Source organism: Podarcis muralis, chromosome 16, assembly GCF_964188315.1.
Source record: "Podarcis muralis chromosome 16, rPodMur119.hap1.1, whole genome shotgun sequence".
NCBI lineage: Eukaryota > Metazoa > Chordata > Lepidosauria > Squamata > Lacertidae > Podarcis > Podarcis muralis.
Genome location: NC_135670.1, coordinates 14,560,917 through 14,577,944, shown reverse-complemented (window position 1 = coordinate 14,577,944; position 17,028 = coordinate 14,560,917). Strand labels below are relative to the sequence as shown.

The 17,028-nt window shown below is 48.4% G+C and overlaps 1 protein-coding gene across 1 annotated transcript; it reads right to left on the bottom strand.

The window, feature by feature from the left end:
• Window positions 1-408: 408 nt before the first annotated feature.
• LOC114586981 (solute carrier family 22 member 6-B-like) lies at window positions 409-16,023 on the bottom strand. Its single transcript, XM_028710861.2, has 10 exons — window positions 15,057-16,023; window positions 13,428-13,531; window positions 12,192-12,346; window positions 10,609-10,777; window positions 9,300-9,423; window positions 8,293-8,408; window positions 7,225-7,439; window positions 5,372-5,480; window positions 4,277-4,480; window positions 409-662 (listed from the first exon to the last, which is right to left on the bottom strand). Exons 1-10 carry the CDS (start codon window positions 15,453-15,455, stop codon window positions 506-508), a joined length of 1,752 nt encoding a protein of 583 aa, XP_028566694.2. The 5' UTR covers window positions 15,456-16,023; the 3' UTR covers window positions 409-505.
• Window positions 16,024-17,028: the final 1,005 nt, after the last annotated feature.

Here is a 17,028-nt window from a genome sequence, read left to right as displayed (position 1 = left end):
TGGTAAAAAAACCATATGTAGAACCAAGATTGACAGCTCTTTCCATCTTTATTTAGGAGTGCACTAAAAAAAAAATGCTGGTGAATTTTCAGGAGGACTTTAAAAAAAACACCAAAATGTTGTAGACATGCTAGGAACTGAACTGGTAAACTGGAAAATCGAGATTTGGTGGGTCGCTGCAGCAGAGACTAGCTTAAGCCCCTTCCACCTTAAAGTGTCCTTGCAGGGTGCAGGGCATGGCCAGTCAGATCCTCAAACACAAGAGGCCCTTTAAGGAGATGAGGATTGCCCCCCCCCCACTTTTTTGCAGGTCTCCAGCTGTGAGTTTTTCACACTTGGACATGTCAGCCAGGCTAGAATGGTGTCCTAGCCTATTACGATTAACAGAATGTCTCGACTTTGCTATGCTGGTAGAAGAAGGCACTTAGGGTATTTTTTTATTGTTGAAGGTGGTACATTGCAGGCAGGGGAGGCCCTGCTGCCCCTGGGGCCACACCTTTGATGCTCAGCTACTTTTGGCTGGGTCCACAGCTGCCCCATCTCCTTTTCCTGTGTTTTCAAGCGGCCTGGGATCTTTAAACATTCTCATGTCCAGGAAAATGTCGTCCTGGTGGGAAGGGGTTCCTTTGTAGCCCTCGTCGCCTTTCTGCTGCTCCAAGTTCCTAGAAGAAGACAAAATAATGAAGCTGGATGGGGGGAGAGAGAGGATTGGGGGAATATTATGGGTTCCTGCAAATCCTTCTGCTTAGGTCCAGGTAATCTTACAAACTGACTCCTCCTCAGCTCAGCTCAATAAGAAAATGAGGGGCTGGGGATGGAGGGTGAAGAAAACCCGCCAAGCCAGCTAATGTTTCACTGCTGCTGCCAGGCTGCTGCTCAGGACACGGAAGGTTCATGGGGCTTAGCTGTACCACCTGTACCACAACTGAAGGCGGCCCTGTTTAGGGAAGCTTTTAATGTCTGACACTGTATTGTTTTTAATATTCGGTTGGAAGCCGCCCAGAGTGGCTGGGGAAACCCAGTCAGATGGGTGGGGTATATATAAATAATAATAATAATAATAATAATAATAATAATAATAATAATAATAAGTGCCTGCCTCTGCAGAGGGGAGCCTGGCCGGCTGGCCCTTAGTGAGGAGGCAAGGGGCACAGTGGCAAGGCTAGGGTCCAGGGTCCAGAGTCCTCTGGCAGCAGGCAGGGTGGGGATCCCTGCATGGGGGCCCCTGACTCGTACCCCTTCAAAACCATGTGCCTGGGGCTACAGCCCCCCTGGCCCTCCCCCTGGATTAGAAGGCCTGGATAGGTCTTTAGAGCAGGTGTGCCTTAGCTGGTTTAACCCCACATAGTGGTTTTCCTCACATAGTCCTACTGGATTTGATACTAAAGGCCTCTGAACTCCAAGCTTGCGTTTCCATTTTTTTAAAAAAAGTATTTTGGAAGGCAGGGGATGTTTTAAGAGGCACACAGGACCCTCTTGTCCGTGTAATCCAAGCTGACTTCAGCTGGAGGTGCTGTTTGCCCAAGGGAGGTTGTTCTGCCATAGGAATGTAAGAAGATTCCTGCAGTATCAGGCCAAAGGCCCATTAGTCTCACAGTGGTCACTCAGATGCCCCCGTGAAAAGCCCCCAAGCAGGACAGCAGCACTCCCCCCCCCATGTGATTTCCATGAACGTGCCAGGTGAGGTGTTGAAAAGCTTTCCTTGATTGACTTCCATCGCTTGCACTGCACTTCCTATATACATTTTAAGGAAGATTGTACCTGTTATTCCGTATTATTCCCATACAATCTCACACAAATCAGTCAATGAAATTTTGTTAACATTTTCATTTTGAGATATTTGTAGAATAAATTTGGAAGAAATTCTTCCAACATTTCTTCTTTTCTCTCTCTATTTTTTCTTCTTTTTTCCCTTTTCTTCTTTTATCTCTCTTTTGTTCTTTTTTATATATGTGTACTTATCTGAAATATATATCTATGTATTTGCAATGTTTTGCTTATATTTTGTAATAATTATGTTAAATAAATTAATAAAAAATTAAAAGAAAAGCTTTCCTTGAGTTCTGTACTGATCAGGGGTATTTTTTTTGGTTAAGGGGTACGTGCAGCCGGCAACTGGACTGCTTCCCCTCACAAGCTAGTCTTTCAGCTAGCGGAGGAGCTGGCGACTGCTCTGCCACACCCTTGGATTCAAATGTCAAGCATCACTTCTCTCTCAGGAATATGCAGCCATTCCCCCAAATTTGTAGGAGAGGACCTGCGGAGGAAATTTCCGTCGGGTCCAAGGTTATTCCGTTTTTAGGCACCTTGAGTTAATCATTTGTCCCTGCAAATTAACAGAGGTAATCCAGGGCCTGAATGCAGACTTTACCTTCACACCAAATTGCTCAAAGCAATTTTAAACAGAAGATAAGAGTCACAGTGGGGTTGGATTAGATGACCTCCCTGTAGCGGTTGGGTAGAAATTCAATTCTGTTTGCACTTAAAGGGGAATTTACCTTTCGGAAAACAAGATGCAAATCAACCCACAGCCATCTTTCGAAATGCACGCTTTTCTGAATTTTGCAATGCTGTTCCTCTGCTAAGCAATGCGTACCGAAATGCATATACCAGTACTTCTGTACAGCGTGCAAATAAATTTGTATCTTAATGGAAATAACATGCAAAACTGCATGGTAAAAAGATGTTTTAAAGCAAACAAACCAGATTTATCTGATTGCCAAATCTGGTGCTAAGGGCAGCAGCTCTTGGTCCCTAAACTATGGGAAACTATCCCTGGGCCTTTTTGTGGGAGTTGAATATCATGTCTACCATGTGACAATGGCAACAGCAAATTCAGCTTCTTTGCGTCATAAGCCAGTCTCATCTGTGTAAGTTGATTATCTGCACACTTTGTGGGTAATCTGCATGATATAGGCGGATAATTTATGCGGTTACGATTGGCATGCAGTGGTGCCCCGCAAGACGAATGCCTCGCAAGACGAAAAACTCGCTAGACGAAAGGGTTTTCCGTTTTTTGAGTCGTTCTGCAAGACGAATTTCCCTATGGGCTTGCTTCGCAAGACGAAACGTCTTGCGAGTTCTTGCGAGTTTGTTTCCTTTTTCTGAAAGCCGCTAAGCCGTTAAGCCGTTAATAGCCACTAAGGCGCTAAGCCGCTAAGCCGCTAATAGCCATGCTTCACAAGACAAAAAAACCGCAAGACGAATAGACTCGCGGAACGGATTAATTTCGTCTTACGAGGCACCACTGTACATTGACAAGCCAAATGATGCCCATTCCATGTTTTGAATTAAGAGAGGGGGTAGCTGAAATGATGACAATTCCTGTGTATGAATCATGACATGAAAAGGCACAATCTCTTCTGTTTGTATTATAATAGCTCTATAAACTTTGCTAGCATAAGTACCTTCACGTGTCCTTTGACTATTTTAGGTAAAATGCTGGAATGTTGTGTTTTCCTTGATGCAAGTCACTTCGCCGCCACTGATGGCTTACTAAATGGAAGGAAGGCAGTGTGGTGCAGTGGTTAGAGTGTCCAACTAGGACCTGGGAGACCAGGGCTCACATTGCCACTTGGCCATGAAGCTCATTGGGTGACCTTGTGCCAATCACTCTTAGCCTAGCCTACCTGATAGGGTTGTTGTGTGAATAAAATGGGGGGGGGGCACCAGATATACCAACTTGAGGTCCTTGGATGAAAGCTCTTGGATACATGCAATGAATACATCTACTTTATGTTGGCTACATATTTGAACACCTTAAGATTATCATAAGCAAAGACCAAGGAGCAGGTTTCTGTCTATGTTTGGATACAACTTGGTGCCATTTTGAGTCAACATGGAATAAGAGCCTAAGAAGAACCTTCTGCATTAGGCCAAGGATACATCTAGTCCAGCAACCTGTTCTCACGGTGGCCAACCAGATGCCCACAGGATAAGAATTCAAACTCAACTCCTGGGGCTTTCTGTGTGCAAGCCCTGCACTTTGGAAGACAGGCTCACAGCCATTTTTTCTTTGTTGATTATATAGAATGAATATGTCCCATCACTTTTCTGAACCTTTTCCAACTCTCCAATACCCTTTCTGAGCTGAGGCAAACTGAACCTTTCAAAACTGCACCAATTTTAGCCACTGATTTTAAAACTGCACTGTTGTGAAGTTTTTTTGGTCTCTCAGAATTCCCAAACAATGCCAGGTAAAACTTATCAGGGCTGCTACTGATAAGCAAACAAATGTGGTTAAGGAATGAGGAGGGGAGAAGGCAGATTTACTTACTGGTTCTCCACGTCTTCAATGGTATCAGGTAGTGGCATGTTCAGGGTCTCTGGAAGGAAGCAGGCGGCAATGCCGGAGATGATGGGAGCTGCCCCATAGATCAGAAGGGGGAGAGATGGGGAATACTCGCCCGTCATCCTCACCAAGGGAGCCACGATCCCGCCGACACGAGCCATGGTGTTCCCAAAACCCATCCCGGTCTGCCTGCCATGCAATGGAAAGAAAGTTGACGAAGGGGGAAAGCCTTAAGCCTGGGAAACCTGTGCTGCCCCCCACAGATGACCCCAGACTTCAACTCCCATCAGACCCAGCCAGCATGGCCAATGGCCCAGGATGATGGGAGTTGCTGTCTAGCAATATCTGTAGGGCCACAGGCTCCCTGTTGCTGGCCTAAATAGATTGGTGCCTGGTGCTCATTGGGACTGGTAGGACAAAAGGCAGGGAGCCCAACACTAGGGGGAGCCAGAGCCAACGACAGGCAGAGGCGACTCATTCTGGTTTTGCTCTCCTCTTGCTCCCTGCTGAGTTCTACAAGGAGCAACACTGAGACTGAGGAGGAGGAGGAAGCTGCCAGGCAGTGCCAATCCCTGGGGTGGCTGGGAATATGAAGACTGGTGGAAGGCGGCTGGCGTATGGCAGACTGAGACTGGTGGGGCAGCGCCCCATTCACCTGAATGGACCAGCCTCCACAGCAGCCAGGTTACTTGAAGGATGGCTCCACCTGCCTGTTTTAAAAGATGGGCCTGCCTTAAATAGCTTGGGTCTAGGGGGCTTCCGCAGCTGTGTGTGCTCAGGCCACAGAGGCCACTTTAGAAAGTAAAAGGAATAGCAGTGGGCAGTATTGTATACCCATCAACTGCCCTGGAAAAGCTGGGACATCTCATTTCCCCACATCCCACAAGAGTACGGCGGCCATTTTGGGTGCCTCGCTCTCACATGATTTCAGGCTGATATCTTGCGCCGAAAACAGCATTTCCAGGTCCACAAGATGGGGCTCGCTCTGATCAGAGCCCCGGCCTGGTTCTGACGGTATTCCAGGATAACCGTCCATATAAAATGGCCCACAGTTAAGAGCTTCTGCTAAGTCTGAGGTACCTGATCACCGTGGGGTAAAGCTCTCCCGTGTATAAGAAGACACAGTTGAAAGAGGCTGCCAAGCACCCTTTCCCAAAGACGGCAAAGACAGTGCGCAGGATCTGCATATCTGGGGAGAAGATCAACTCAAATGATTTTGCAAACAACTATTGTTCAGAGCCCTTCAGCCCCCCGACAAATTCTGTTACCATTTTGACCTTTGGTTTCTCGCCATTATTTGACTTCCTGTTCCCCTTTGCATTTGGCATACATTTCCTGCCCCCACCACCTCAGTCTTAAGATAAGGTTTTCTCCCTCTGTCTCCAGCCAAATGACCTTTCGCAGTTTGTCAGTGTTGTGTCACCAGCAGTCTTCGCCTCAGAACCATTAGAGCATTTGTGAACATTCTGTGTCTCACCTGTAGCTCAGCCAATAACAAGGGTGGAATATAACTTATATAACCCTTGTTATATAAGTTTTTGGCAACCTTTGGTGAACACTGGCATTGACACTGTGAATGTTGATACTCCCATCACCAGCAGAAGTGAAGTCAAGCCACTTTCCTTGAGTGAAACGACACATTATGTTAAATAAGAAATTGCATTTAACATGTCTGTTTGTGGTTTTAAAAGAACAGCTGTTGGGATGGGGCTGGGAGCTGATGAGGGCTGACGCTGTGGTTTAATCCTTTCCCACTATGCTGTGATTTCAACAAAAAGTTCCTCTCTCACCTGCTTGTTTTCTGTTTTATGGTTTTAACTTTTGCCTGTAAACCACTCAGAAAACTTTAGCTGTTGGGTATTACACACATATGTAAAATAAGCAAATGAATTAATGAATTAAAATTTGCCTGGAGGAAGGAAGCTGTTAGTAAGAAAAAAGCACCCTGCATATGCTCAGGGGCTCTTTCACCTATGAACCTGTAGCCTCAGTCACAAGGTCTTATGCCACACAGTTCTAGGACTTAATCTCATTTCACACTGAAAACAAGCAGCCTTTCCTCCTCCACAGGAAACCCTGTTGGGAGCCTATAACCCTAGGAATCTGCTTTCAGCACCCTCACCAGACTACAGTTCCCAAGAGGTCTTTGGAGGGCACCCAAACACCTCAAGCTGGAGAAAACCAGACTGTTCTCTATTTTGTGGGAGGAACTCTAGCACATACCAGGAAACGTAGGTTTGCCGAAGCATGTTTTGTTTTATTTTGAATTGTATTGTTTTGCTGCTTAGTGGTTTGCCACCCTGGGCTCCTTTAGGAAGAAGAAGGGCAGAGTGGACGTTGAATAAATAAATAGGTAGGTAGATAGATAGATAGATAGATAGATAGATAGATAGATAGATAGATAGATAGATAGATAGATATAGATAGATAAAGTGGATGAAATCATTCTGTATCCCTAGTGCAGCATACTTATGTCTTTATATATGTTGGAAGCTACCCAGAGTGGCTGGGTCAGCCCAGTCAGATGGGTGGGGTACAAATAATAAAATTATTATTATTATTATTATTATTATTATTATTATTATTATTATTACCCACTTGAAAAAATAAGATGACCTGGGATTTTCTTGGAGGAAGAGCCATGGGATAGAAAGCAAATAAATAAGAAACAGACCGTTTGCACTTTGGAAAGTGATGGGGACGTACTGTACATTGAAAAGTATGGGGTGGAATAGCGACTAAGGGGAAGATGCATGAACACCCTGCAAACAAATCAGGACGAACCTTCATTGTCAACATATAACCTCCCAGGAAACGAATTGGAGCAAGTGCTCAATAAATCCGACCTCTGCAAAAGCTTTGTGCAAGCAAATCAGAACGAACGCTCAATGGTCTGGAGGAGCCCCTAAATTGTGGTTTATCTGGAGTCTCACCTTGGGGGACAAAGATGTTTCCGGCAATGGACAGGCCTGCTAGGATGAGAGTCAGTGCCTGGGTGATCCTGCGGCCAAAGTAGCAAATCACAACGAAGGCAATGAGTTTGGCAGGGATATCGACAGCCCCAAAGATCACCTGGATGAGGTAGACACTGACCCCAAAGTTCTGCAGGTCCATAGCCAACCCATAGTAGGCGAAGCTGGTGGAGAACCTGGTGGCGGATACAGGGAAAACACACAAATAAGCCGAGGGTTGTGGCTCAGGGGCAGAACATTTGCTTTGCGTAAAGAAAGTCCCAGGTTCAGTCATCCCCGTCAGAAACCAGGTGAATCAGTTGTCTGTCAGTGTAGATATAGAGTTAGCTCAATGCTCTTCAACCTTTGACCCAAAACCCCAGATGTTTTTGGACTCTGTTTTCCATCATTATTCTTTATGCACCATTATTTATTAAATTTGTTAGTCGCCTCCAACCCAAAGTGACTTACAACCAACCACCTTTCTTTCCATTTACAGTGGTACCTCCGTTTTTGAGTGTCTCAGAAGCTGAACGTTTCGGTTTTCAAATGCCGAAAACCCGGAAGTAAATGCTTCCGTTTTCGAATGCACCTCGGAAGTCAAATGGCTTCCGCTGCGTGCTTTTCAATTTTCTCCATTGAAATTGGAATTCTCCCTTTGCGCCTCAGTTTTTGAATGTTTCAGAAGCTGAACGGTCTTCTGGAAGGGATTACATTCGAATACCAAGGTACCACTGTTTATCCCAAGATTTTCTCCACAGAGCTCAAGGTGGCACGTGTGGCTTCTCCCCTCATTTAGTCCCTCACAACAACTCTGTGAGGTAGGTTAGTCTGAGAAGGAGCCTGGGGGGGGCTGGTTGTGCCCCCTCTTTAAAAAGTACCCAGGGGCACAGCCCCCCACTCTACACCCCTGCTCTAACCAACTGAGCTATTCCCCCCCCCCAATACTGAGCCAAGAAAACGATATTTAAAGCGATCTGGCTTCTCTTTTTCCGCTTCTTTCATTCCCTCTCTTGCCTTCCCCACCAGCTGCTTCCACCTCAAACTTACCAGACGAAGCAAAGGCAGCACGTTACCCGTCGCACAACAGGCGATCGCACCAAGTCAGCTGCCGTGAAGTTGGACTTGGCGGAGGGTGCCTCTTTCTGTAGGCTGGCTTTCAAGACCTGCAAGAAAAAGACAAGCAAGGGGTTGCCTGCCGCCTGCTGTGGTCTCCGGCCAAATTCCGCACATTTAGGGATGGAATCACGAGGCGCCTGGAAACTTACTTAAAGTTTAAGGGGAAGGACCATAGTTCCACGTTCGAGTGCATGCTTTGGATAAAGAAGGTTCCACATTCAATCCTCGACCTTTTTTGGTAGAGGTAGGGGGAAAGCCCCATCGGAAACCTTACAGATCAGCAGGCTAGTGAGGGTGGAGGCCAAACAGGCGAATCCACAACTTGCACCCCGATTGCAGAATTAGTGTATCCTGACTGCGGAATCAAGACTGTCGCCAAATACGCACAGCCATTTCTTGGATGGCTGGTCCACCTCATCTTCTTCCTATGGTTGCTACCATTCCCCACCTGCACTCCCAGGCAGGCTCCTGTTCCCTGGAGATGTTTAGCAGGCAGATATTCAGCTGGTGCTGATTTTTTTTTTTTTTTTTTTTACAGCAGAGAGGTGCGTTTTTGTGTGTGTGTGTGTTTTGGGGGGGGAGCTGGCACTGCTGAATCACTACCTGTTCTGCATAGTGGCATAGCGTGGGTTGTCAGCACCCGGGGCAAGGCAAGTAATTTGCGCCCCCTAACCACACCGCACGCCTGGCACCCCCCCCTCCACAGTGGGCGGCGACCCGGCGGCTCGGATTGGATTCACACAGCCAGCATTGCAGTGAGAGAGAGTGAGCCAGGTACGGGCAGAGAGCTGCGAGTGCGAGCGCCCCCCCCCAGATGTTGCGCCCGGTGCGGCCGGCCCCCCTGCACCCCCCACGCTACGCCACTGGTTGTGCAGCTGCTAAAGGCTTAGGAGCGTAAACCAGGAAGAAAAGGAAGAAAGGTTTCTTTCTCTCACTACCTCGAGGCTGAGCTTCTGCCCTTGCTCCTTCTGCCCATTTATCCGTGCCACTTTTTGCAGCTCCTTGAGTGCCTGGTCCAGTTTGCCAGCTGTGGCATACCACCGGGCAGACTCTGTAAACCACCTGGGCAGGAGAAAAACAGAGAGGCAGCACTAGGTGGGGGAACAGGGACACAGTGAGGTGAAAGCAGGTATATACAACCCCTAGGTAATGCCCATCCTGCTCTGCAGAAGGAGCCCTTGGGTATTTGTTTAACAGCTCTGCCCTGCACCCCAGCATCTCTTCCTCCAACAAGCCCCTCCTTAGGTTCAGCTAGCTTTCCCCCCCTCTTAGGGCTTATACTTCTGTGCCTCCAATGGCTGTAAGCAGGGGCGCCGGCTCCTAGAGGCTGAACCCCTTTGAACCCCCACCCCAATATTTGTTAGCAGGGGACAGAGTCCCCACAATGTTTGTCCAGGATACGGCGGCTCCTCCCCCTCCCCCTTCCATAGTAGGGGAGCAGCCCCCGGCTCATGGCAGTGGCAGCAGGCGGCGGCAGAGGAGCCGCCCAGACATTGTGCACGATGGCATTGTGTCTTGGTGTCGTGTCTGACGTCTGGGCATTGCGTGTAGCATCACAACATCATGCATGATGCCCGGATGCGACTCGTGACATCACGCGATGTCACCTGCGCTAATCACCCTCCCGAGTCAGCATGCTTGGCTGTAAGAAAGGCAGGAAACCAACAGTTGAAGCTTCCCTCTGATAATGTGCTGGGGAAGCTTTTATTGTTGAACTGCTGTTTTTCAATGATGCAAACACAGGACCTGCTCTTTAAAGCTGAATGGGAGCAAATGGCAGTCCAGGTTTTCTGCAGATTGCTCTTTGCTCCGATTCAGCTTTAAAGAGTTTTTTTTTTTGTGGGAGAAGCTTTAGAGAGAAATAAAGAGGGTGCCCGGACACAGAGCTTTAAAGCGTGGGTTGTTCCTGGAAAGCGTGGATAAGCCCTATATCTTTATCTTTAAAGTGGCATCCTTAAATGGGGATTGCGAGAGAGAAGAAGAGACATCCCTTTTTCTCCTCCTTGCTTGTCTAGTCTGCCCTTCCAGAAGCTTCCTTGTGACACTCCTCCCATTCCTCAAATGACCGGTGTCCTCCTTCGCAGCTCCCTCCTTCCTCCCCAGCTCCTTTCCCACAACCTCAGCTTTCCTCGCCTTCACCCACCAGTTCCCAGCCTCCCCACACAATTAATGTCAACGTTTTGGGCCAGGAACTCCCACCACTGCCACTCACAGCAGACAAGAGAGCAGGGCCACAGCGCCACCTACCAGCCGTACAGGAAGAAGGCGAAGTAAGGGAAGGAGACGGCCAGCTGGAGCCAGCGCCAGTCGCGAATGGCATAAGCTACGCCTGCGAGGATAAACTGCCCGACGCTGTAGCTGTATCCAGTCACCATGCTGATGGTGGCCCGGGAATGCATTGGGGTCCACTCTACCGCTGGAAGAGGAAAACCCCATGTTGCCGTCTAGCAATGTTCAAAGGAGTGAACACCCACCTAACTGATTCTGGGGTTTCTAACAAGAACTTTTACCTAAACTCTGTGTCAAACAGAAAATATAAAACCAGTACTTTCTTCCTGGAAGTACTCAAGGTTACACAGTACTGGCACCTTCTGCCCCCCTCCCCATGTCAAAAGTGTGGTACTTACTGTAACAATTTCATGGTGAGTACCTCCCCCCCCCCCTTTCTATATAAAAAAACACTGTATAAAACATATGGGACAGGTTGAACTTCTCCAGTTCCTCTGGGACATAAATGTACATCAAAAGGAACCCCCGAAAACCTTATTTGCAGCAGTGGAGAAGTTAAAACACAAACCTAGCTAACGGTAAGGCACTGCTATATTTAGGTAGATTTATCACTTCTAAATATTTTGGCAGTTTAATCCCATGATTTGAATTCACACATGTAAATAATGAAGAACAGGTTTTGTTAGTCCGATATCGTATGCTCAAAATGAGTGGAGATTTAAACCCAGATATCCCTTATTCTAGGGATGCGGGTGGCGCTGTGGGTAAAAGCCTCAGCGCCTAGGGCTTGCTGATCGAAAGGTCGGCAGTTCGAATCCCCGCGGCGGGGTGCGCTCCCGTTGTTCGGTCCCAGCGCCTGCCAACCTAGCAGTTCGAAAGCACTCCCGGGTGCAAGTAGATAAATAGGGACCGCTTACTAGCGGGAAGGTAAACAGCGTTTCCGTGTGCGGCTCTGGCTCGCCAGAGCAGTGATGTCACGCTGGCCACGTGACCCGGAAGTGTCTCTGGACAGCGCTGGCCCCTGGCCTCTTGAGTGAGATGGGCGCACAACCCTAGAGTCTGTCAAGACTGGCCCGTACGGGCAGGGGTACCTTTACCTTTACTATCCCTTATTCTGTGCAACACTCACTACAACACAACATAGTGCCTCAGGGTGTGTGTGCACAAATCAGACCTGAACCCAGATCACAAGGCTGGGAAGTAGTCATCACTCATTTTACTCTATTGGTAATGAGGGATGAGTGTATCTGTCAATGATGATTGGCGTTTCTCTCGGGTTCTCATTTTACCAATCTTAGTCCTCCTTGTTTCCACATCAGTTTGCAAGTTTCTCTCTCTCTCTCTCTCTCTCTCTCTCTCTCTCTCTCTCTCTCCTCATGCGTAGGCGGCCATTTTCTCAGAAAAACAACAACTGAAAAAAGAGATTCCAAGAATCAAACTCTCTCTCATCTGTAACTGGTTGCCTTTGGTGGCTATGACTGCCTGTGATTAATGGGAGAACAATGCCCTTTGCACATGCACAGAGGCCTCAGGGCAGATTTGCAGCGTGCTTGGCTAATGTTTTAAGCCTTGGAACCAGCCACCAGAGGAAACTTACTTACACAGCGACACGCAGTTCAGCCCAATGCCTGAGAGAGCCATTCCTGACAGGAAGCGGAAGATGCAGTAAGCTGTGAAGCTGGGGGCGAAAGCAGCGCAGGACCCCGAAACAGCCATTTGGAGACAGGACCAGATCAACAAAGCTTTCCGGCCAAACCTAAACCAGGGAGGAACGAGTCTTGTTATAGACAGGGTGGTGGTCTCTGTGTGGGTGAAATCTGGAAGCGGCGGGAATGGAAGAATGATCTGGAAAAGGAGTGGGGGAGCTTTTACAGCCTGAGGGCCACATTTCCTTCTGTGCAACCTACCAGGGGCCACATGCCTGTGGTGGGCAGGACCAGAGGCAAAAGTGGGAGGAGCAAGGAATGTAAATATTATATTTGTACAACGGGCCAGTTTCTGCACACGCCTCTCTCTCCTCAACCCAGACAAGCAAGAGGTGGTATCAGAGTTTGAGGGTGCACTCCAGCCAGGCATAAACACTCAAGGATGGTCTGGCTGGGGTGGCCTGGGGAGGCTCCTGAGGGCCAGAAAGAGAGAAATTGAGGGCAGAATTTGTCCCCTGGGCCTGAGGCTTCCCACCCCAGAGCTACTCTAGAAGCACCAAGGCGTAATGGCTGGAGAATGGAAAGAGAACACACCATAGCTGCCAGCATCCTGGGAGGGCAAATTAGGACATGACCTCCCCCCCGCATCTTGCCCCCAGCCGCCCCTTACACGTCGCTGCCACCCATCGCCTTGGGTTTCCCCAAGGAAAGTGGCAGGATAAAACTAAAACCTTTGAGGATCATGGGACGAATTGAAGAAATTACGGGGCAAATGAAAATGTAGATGAGCCCAGAGTCAGATACTTCCACCGGCCCTGAGCCCACAGTGTACAGTGGTACCTCGGGTTACAGACGTTTCAGGTTACAGACGCTTCAGGTTACAGACTCCGCTAACCCAGAAATATTACCTCAGGTTAAGAACTTTGCTTCAGGATGAGAACAGAAATCGTGCTCCAGCGGCGCAGCAGCAGCAGGAGGCCCCATTAGCTAAAGTGGTACCTCAGGTTAAGAACAGTTTCAGGTTAAGAACGGACCTCCAGAACGAATTAAGTTCTTAACCTGAGGTACCACTTTAATCCGGATAAGACTCTGGGACTGGACTCTGGGACAACAAAGGATTCCTTGGCCCAGCTAGAACCAACCGCTTTGACATGCATTCGCAACATGCTTTCAAAGCGCGAAATGCCTTACTTGTCTGAGAGGCCGCCGAATGCGACCGCACCCACCAGCACCCCCGCCATGTAGATTGACTGGGCCATCTGCTGCAGCGTCCGAAAGTCGCACACCAGGTCCCACTGCGGGAGGGAGGGGGGGAGGGCGGTTAACACAGAAGCGTCACCATCGCCTGGCTTTTCGAAAACGCGAAGCAGAAAAGTTGACTTTGGGATATGTATCTATAAAGCTCCATTTCCTATTCCAACTTTCCATCTCACACAGAAGATGGTGTGTGCTCAATCTCCACAGCTCCAAAAGGCATTCCTAGAACCATAGGTGGCCGAGGCAGTTTTTACTGCAAAAACTTTAATCCTTAAATCTTGTTGGCAAGAACAGTGGTACCTCGGGTTACAGACACTTCAGGTTACAGATGCTTACGCTAACCCAGAAATAGTACCTCAGGTTAAGAACTTTGCTTCAGGGTGAGAACAGAAATCGCGCAGTGGCGGCGCGGCAGCAGTGGGAGGCCCCATTAGCTAAAGTGGTACCTCAGGTTAAAAACAGTTTCAGGTTAAGAACAGACCTCCGGAACGAATTAAATTCTTAACCCAAGGTACCACTGTATTGTGGCAATTGTGTTGAGTAGGAAATTGCTGAATTTAGACAAATGCAGGAGACCCCAGATACAGAACCTGGGATTTTCCTCCTGCAAAACAGGTCCTCCACTTCTGAACCATAGACGCCCCTCCCCCTAAAAAACCCCCACATATTTATATGGAGACTCTTCGCAGAGAGCTTTCATGGATGATGGATTAGGAGAGGGTGGGAGGTTTTTTGCAGGAGGGGGGAGGGTTATTTAAATCACTAAACTTTTGCAAATAGATCATCACAATTTAGCTACTCAGCATTGCTCCCTTAAAATCAATCTTGGGCATACGGTAGTCATATTTCTTATTGAATGTGGACCTGTCGCCTATCTCCCCCTTTCCCTTTATTTGTGCAAAGTTTTGTTACAGGAAGTCATCTACATCATTGTTGGGGACCCACCGGATTATTTAATTATTATTTGTATGCCGCCTTTCCACCAAGGAGCTCAAGGGGCCAAACATGCGTATCCCTCTCTCTGCTTTCTCCACACAACAACCCTGGGAGGTAGGCCAGTCTAAGAGAGAGCGACTGGCTGAAGGTCACCCAGCTGTGTGGGGATTTGTACCCTGGTTTCCCAGGTCCTCTTCCCACACACTTAACTTCTGCACTGACTCCGATTCCCATCACCCCAGACCCATAGCTGTCAAGCGTCCCTTATTTGACGGGACAGTCCCTTATCCCAGCACCATGTCCCGCTGCTGTCCCTTATTGATGAGGCTTCATTTGGCTGCTGGCTGGGCTTTCTGCCTTTGGCTCGGACGGGCTCAGAAGTTGAACATACCTGTGCCCGGAAAATCCCTTATTTTGGCTGCTGACCCCTTATTTTCGAGGCTGCTGGTCCCTTATTTTCAAATCTGTAAGTTGACAGCTATGCCCAGACCAGGGACTGTAGTCTAGCAGCAAGTTCCCCCCGATCTACACAAATCCAGCCATGTCATCCAGAATCCCACTTCAGTCCCAATCCAATCCCAGAAAATGTAGTGAGGCATTTCTGATCCTCACCTAAGGCCTCCCTACCTCTGTCACAATGGTCGACGTGAAGACTTGGCCATCGTAGGTCCAGCCATCAAGGCAAGGCTCCAGCTCTGCCTCTGTTCTCTCCAGCTCTGTGGAATTGGGCTCAAGGAAGTGCCACTGGGTGGTGACGAAGCGACGGCACTTTTGCAGCACCTGGTTGCCGTCTGTCGGGATGAAGGCTTTCAGAGGATCCTGACAGTCTGCGCCTTCGGTGATGTTGCTGCCGCCGCATGTGCCGTTAACGCTGGTGCGGCATCGGTGCCCGGGGACGGCTGCTGTAAAATTCTGCAAGAGGTTGTGGGCTGCCATGAGGACCATCGGGAAGCAAAGCAGCAGCACGTTGAGGACCTGGAAACGGCCCATGCCGCCAACCTGATCCAAAAGTTGGGCAAAAGTCATCGCGGCCCAGAGACGCAGGACGGGCCCGGCTGAATCGGACGAGGCACGTTGGCCGATGTAGATGCAATGGCAGCAGGGGAAGGAGAAAATATATATACCAGTATATTCTTGCAAACGTTAGGTGTTTGCTTGGCGATCTGGAGGTGCAAATCCCAAATGGACTTGCTAAAACGTAGAGATGGAAACCTCCAAGAACCAGCCCGGTGGAAGCTGTCAAAATGATTCCACGGCTGATTTCCTTTGCAGTGGTCGGAGCTGTACTGAAGGAATGAAACAGTTAAGAAGGACACTTCCCATGACTCCTGCTGATGGGCAAACAGACGGGACCTCTGCCCTCCTGAGTGTGCATTTCATATTTGAGCCTGCTCCAAGGTCACCCAGAAATGCGTTGCCGCTTATGTGCAGTTCCTACGAAGGAACCAGTAGGGCACCTTTCCCTCTCCCCCCTCTGCCTGCAGGAGCGAAAGGTAGAATAAGGCTGAAAAGGCCAGAGCTCTACGAAAAGGCTCTGGAGAGGGGCTTGTTTTTCTGTGCTTCTGATTAAGCTCCTGCTGAGTTTCAGACGGCTTAGTCGGTTCCATTAGACCCACATCTCCTAAGAATGGAGGTATTAGTGAAAAGGGAGGGGTGCACATTCACTTCCAGGGAACTTGGGCGAGATGGTGGTAACAGGCGAAGGAATGAGCTGAGTCAGGCCTGGAATATGAACTTTCCCCCTTGAAGTCATTTGCATTCCTGGTATCAAAGAAAACATCACAACGATAAGCTTTATTTATGGGGGCTGTGCAGGGGGGAATAATTTGCTGCTCTGGGTGTTTGGTAAGACTTTTTCCACCCTTCCCTTGGTCTGGGATGCTTCCCACTGAGGTCGCGTCATGAATCCCCAACGCTCAGTCTGCACAGTGAACCCTTCTGCCTTTGACACATCCACATGTTACGAAAAATGGGGCTCTCTCAAGGGAGACCCTGCAAGGTCTGCTATTGGTCAGTGGAAGGAAACAGAGTCGGCAGCCAGCTAAAATGAAAGGAACCTGCCCAGCCCTGTCAGAAAGACCACCCAAAATGTAATGAAAACATCACAAAGAAAGAGGAGGTGTTTAGTGACACTGGAGCACACATGAGTACATAGTTTCGGAACTTGTCAATCACAATACTTTGTGAATTGCTTGTCTTGAACCGCCATTCAAATTCAGACACATTTTATTCCCCTCTCCATCTAAACACCCACTCTCCTTCTCCCTCCCATATCTATTCTTCTTGCTTTTACCCACATTCCCCTCTTTGATAAGCAAATGACAGTTCCCTCTTCTGTGGACAAGCAACCCTCTCCAACTGGTAAGACATTCACAGCTAGTTGAGGGGTTTCCTAGTTTCCTGGCTGTGTGACTTCGGAGGTGGCTGCTGGGGTGAGGTGTGGGCCAAACACTGCTCACTTTTGGGTTTACTATGTCATTTGACATGAGTTTCATTCATAATCAAGGTTTTCCATTCATAAAAAAACCTTCATAAAAAACCTACTACTTCAGAGGAAAAGGTTATGAATTTATCCTTTCTGGGTGGTGCATGTGGGGTG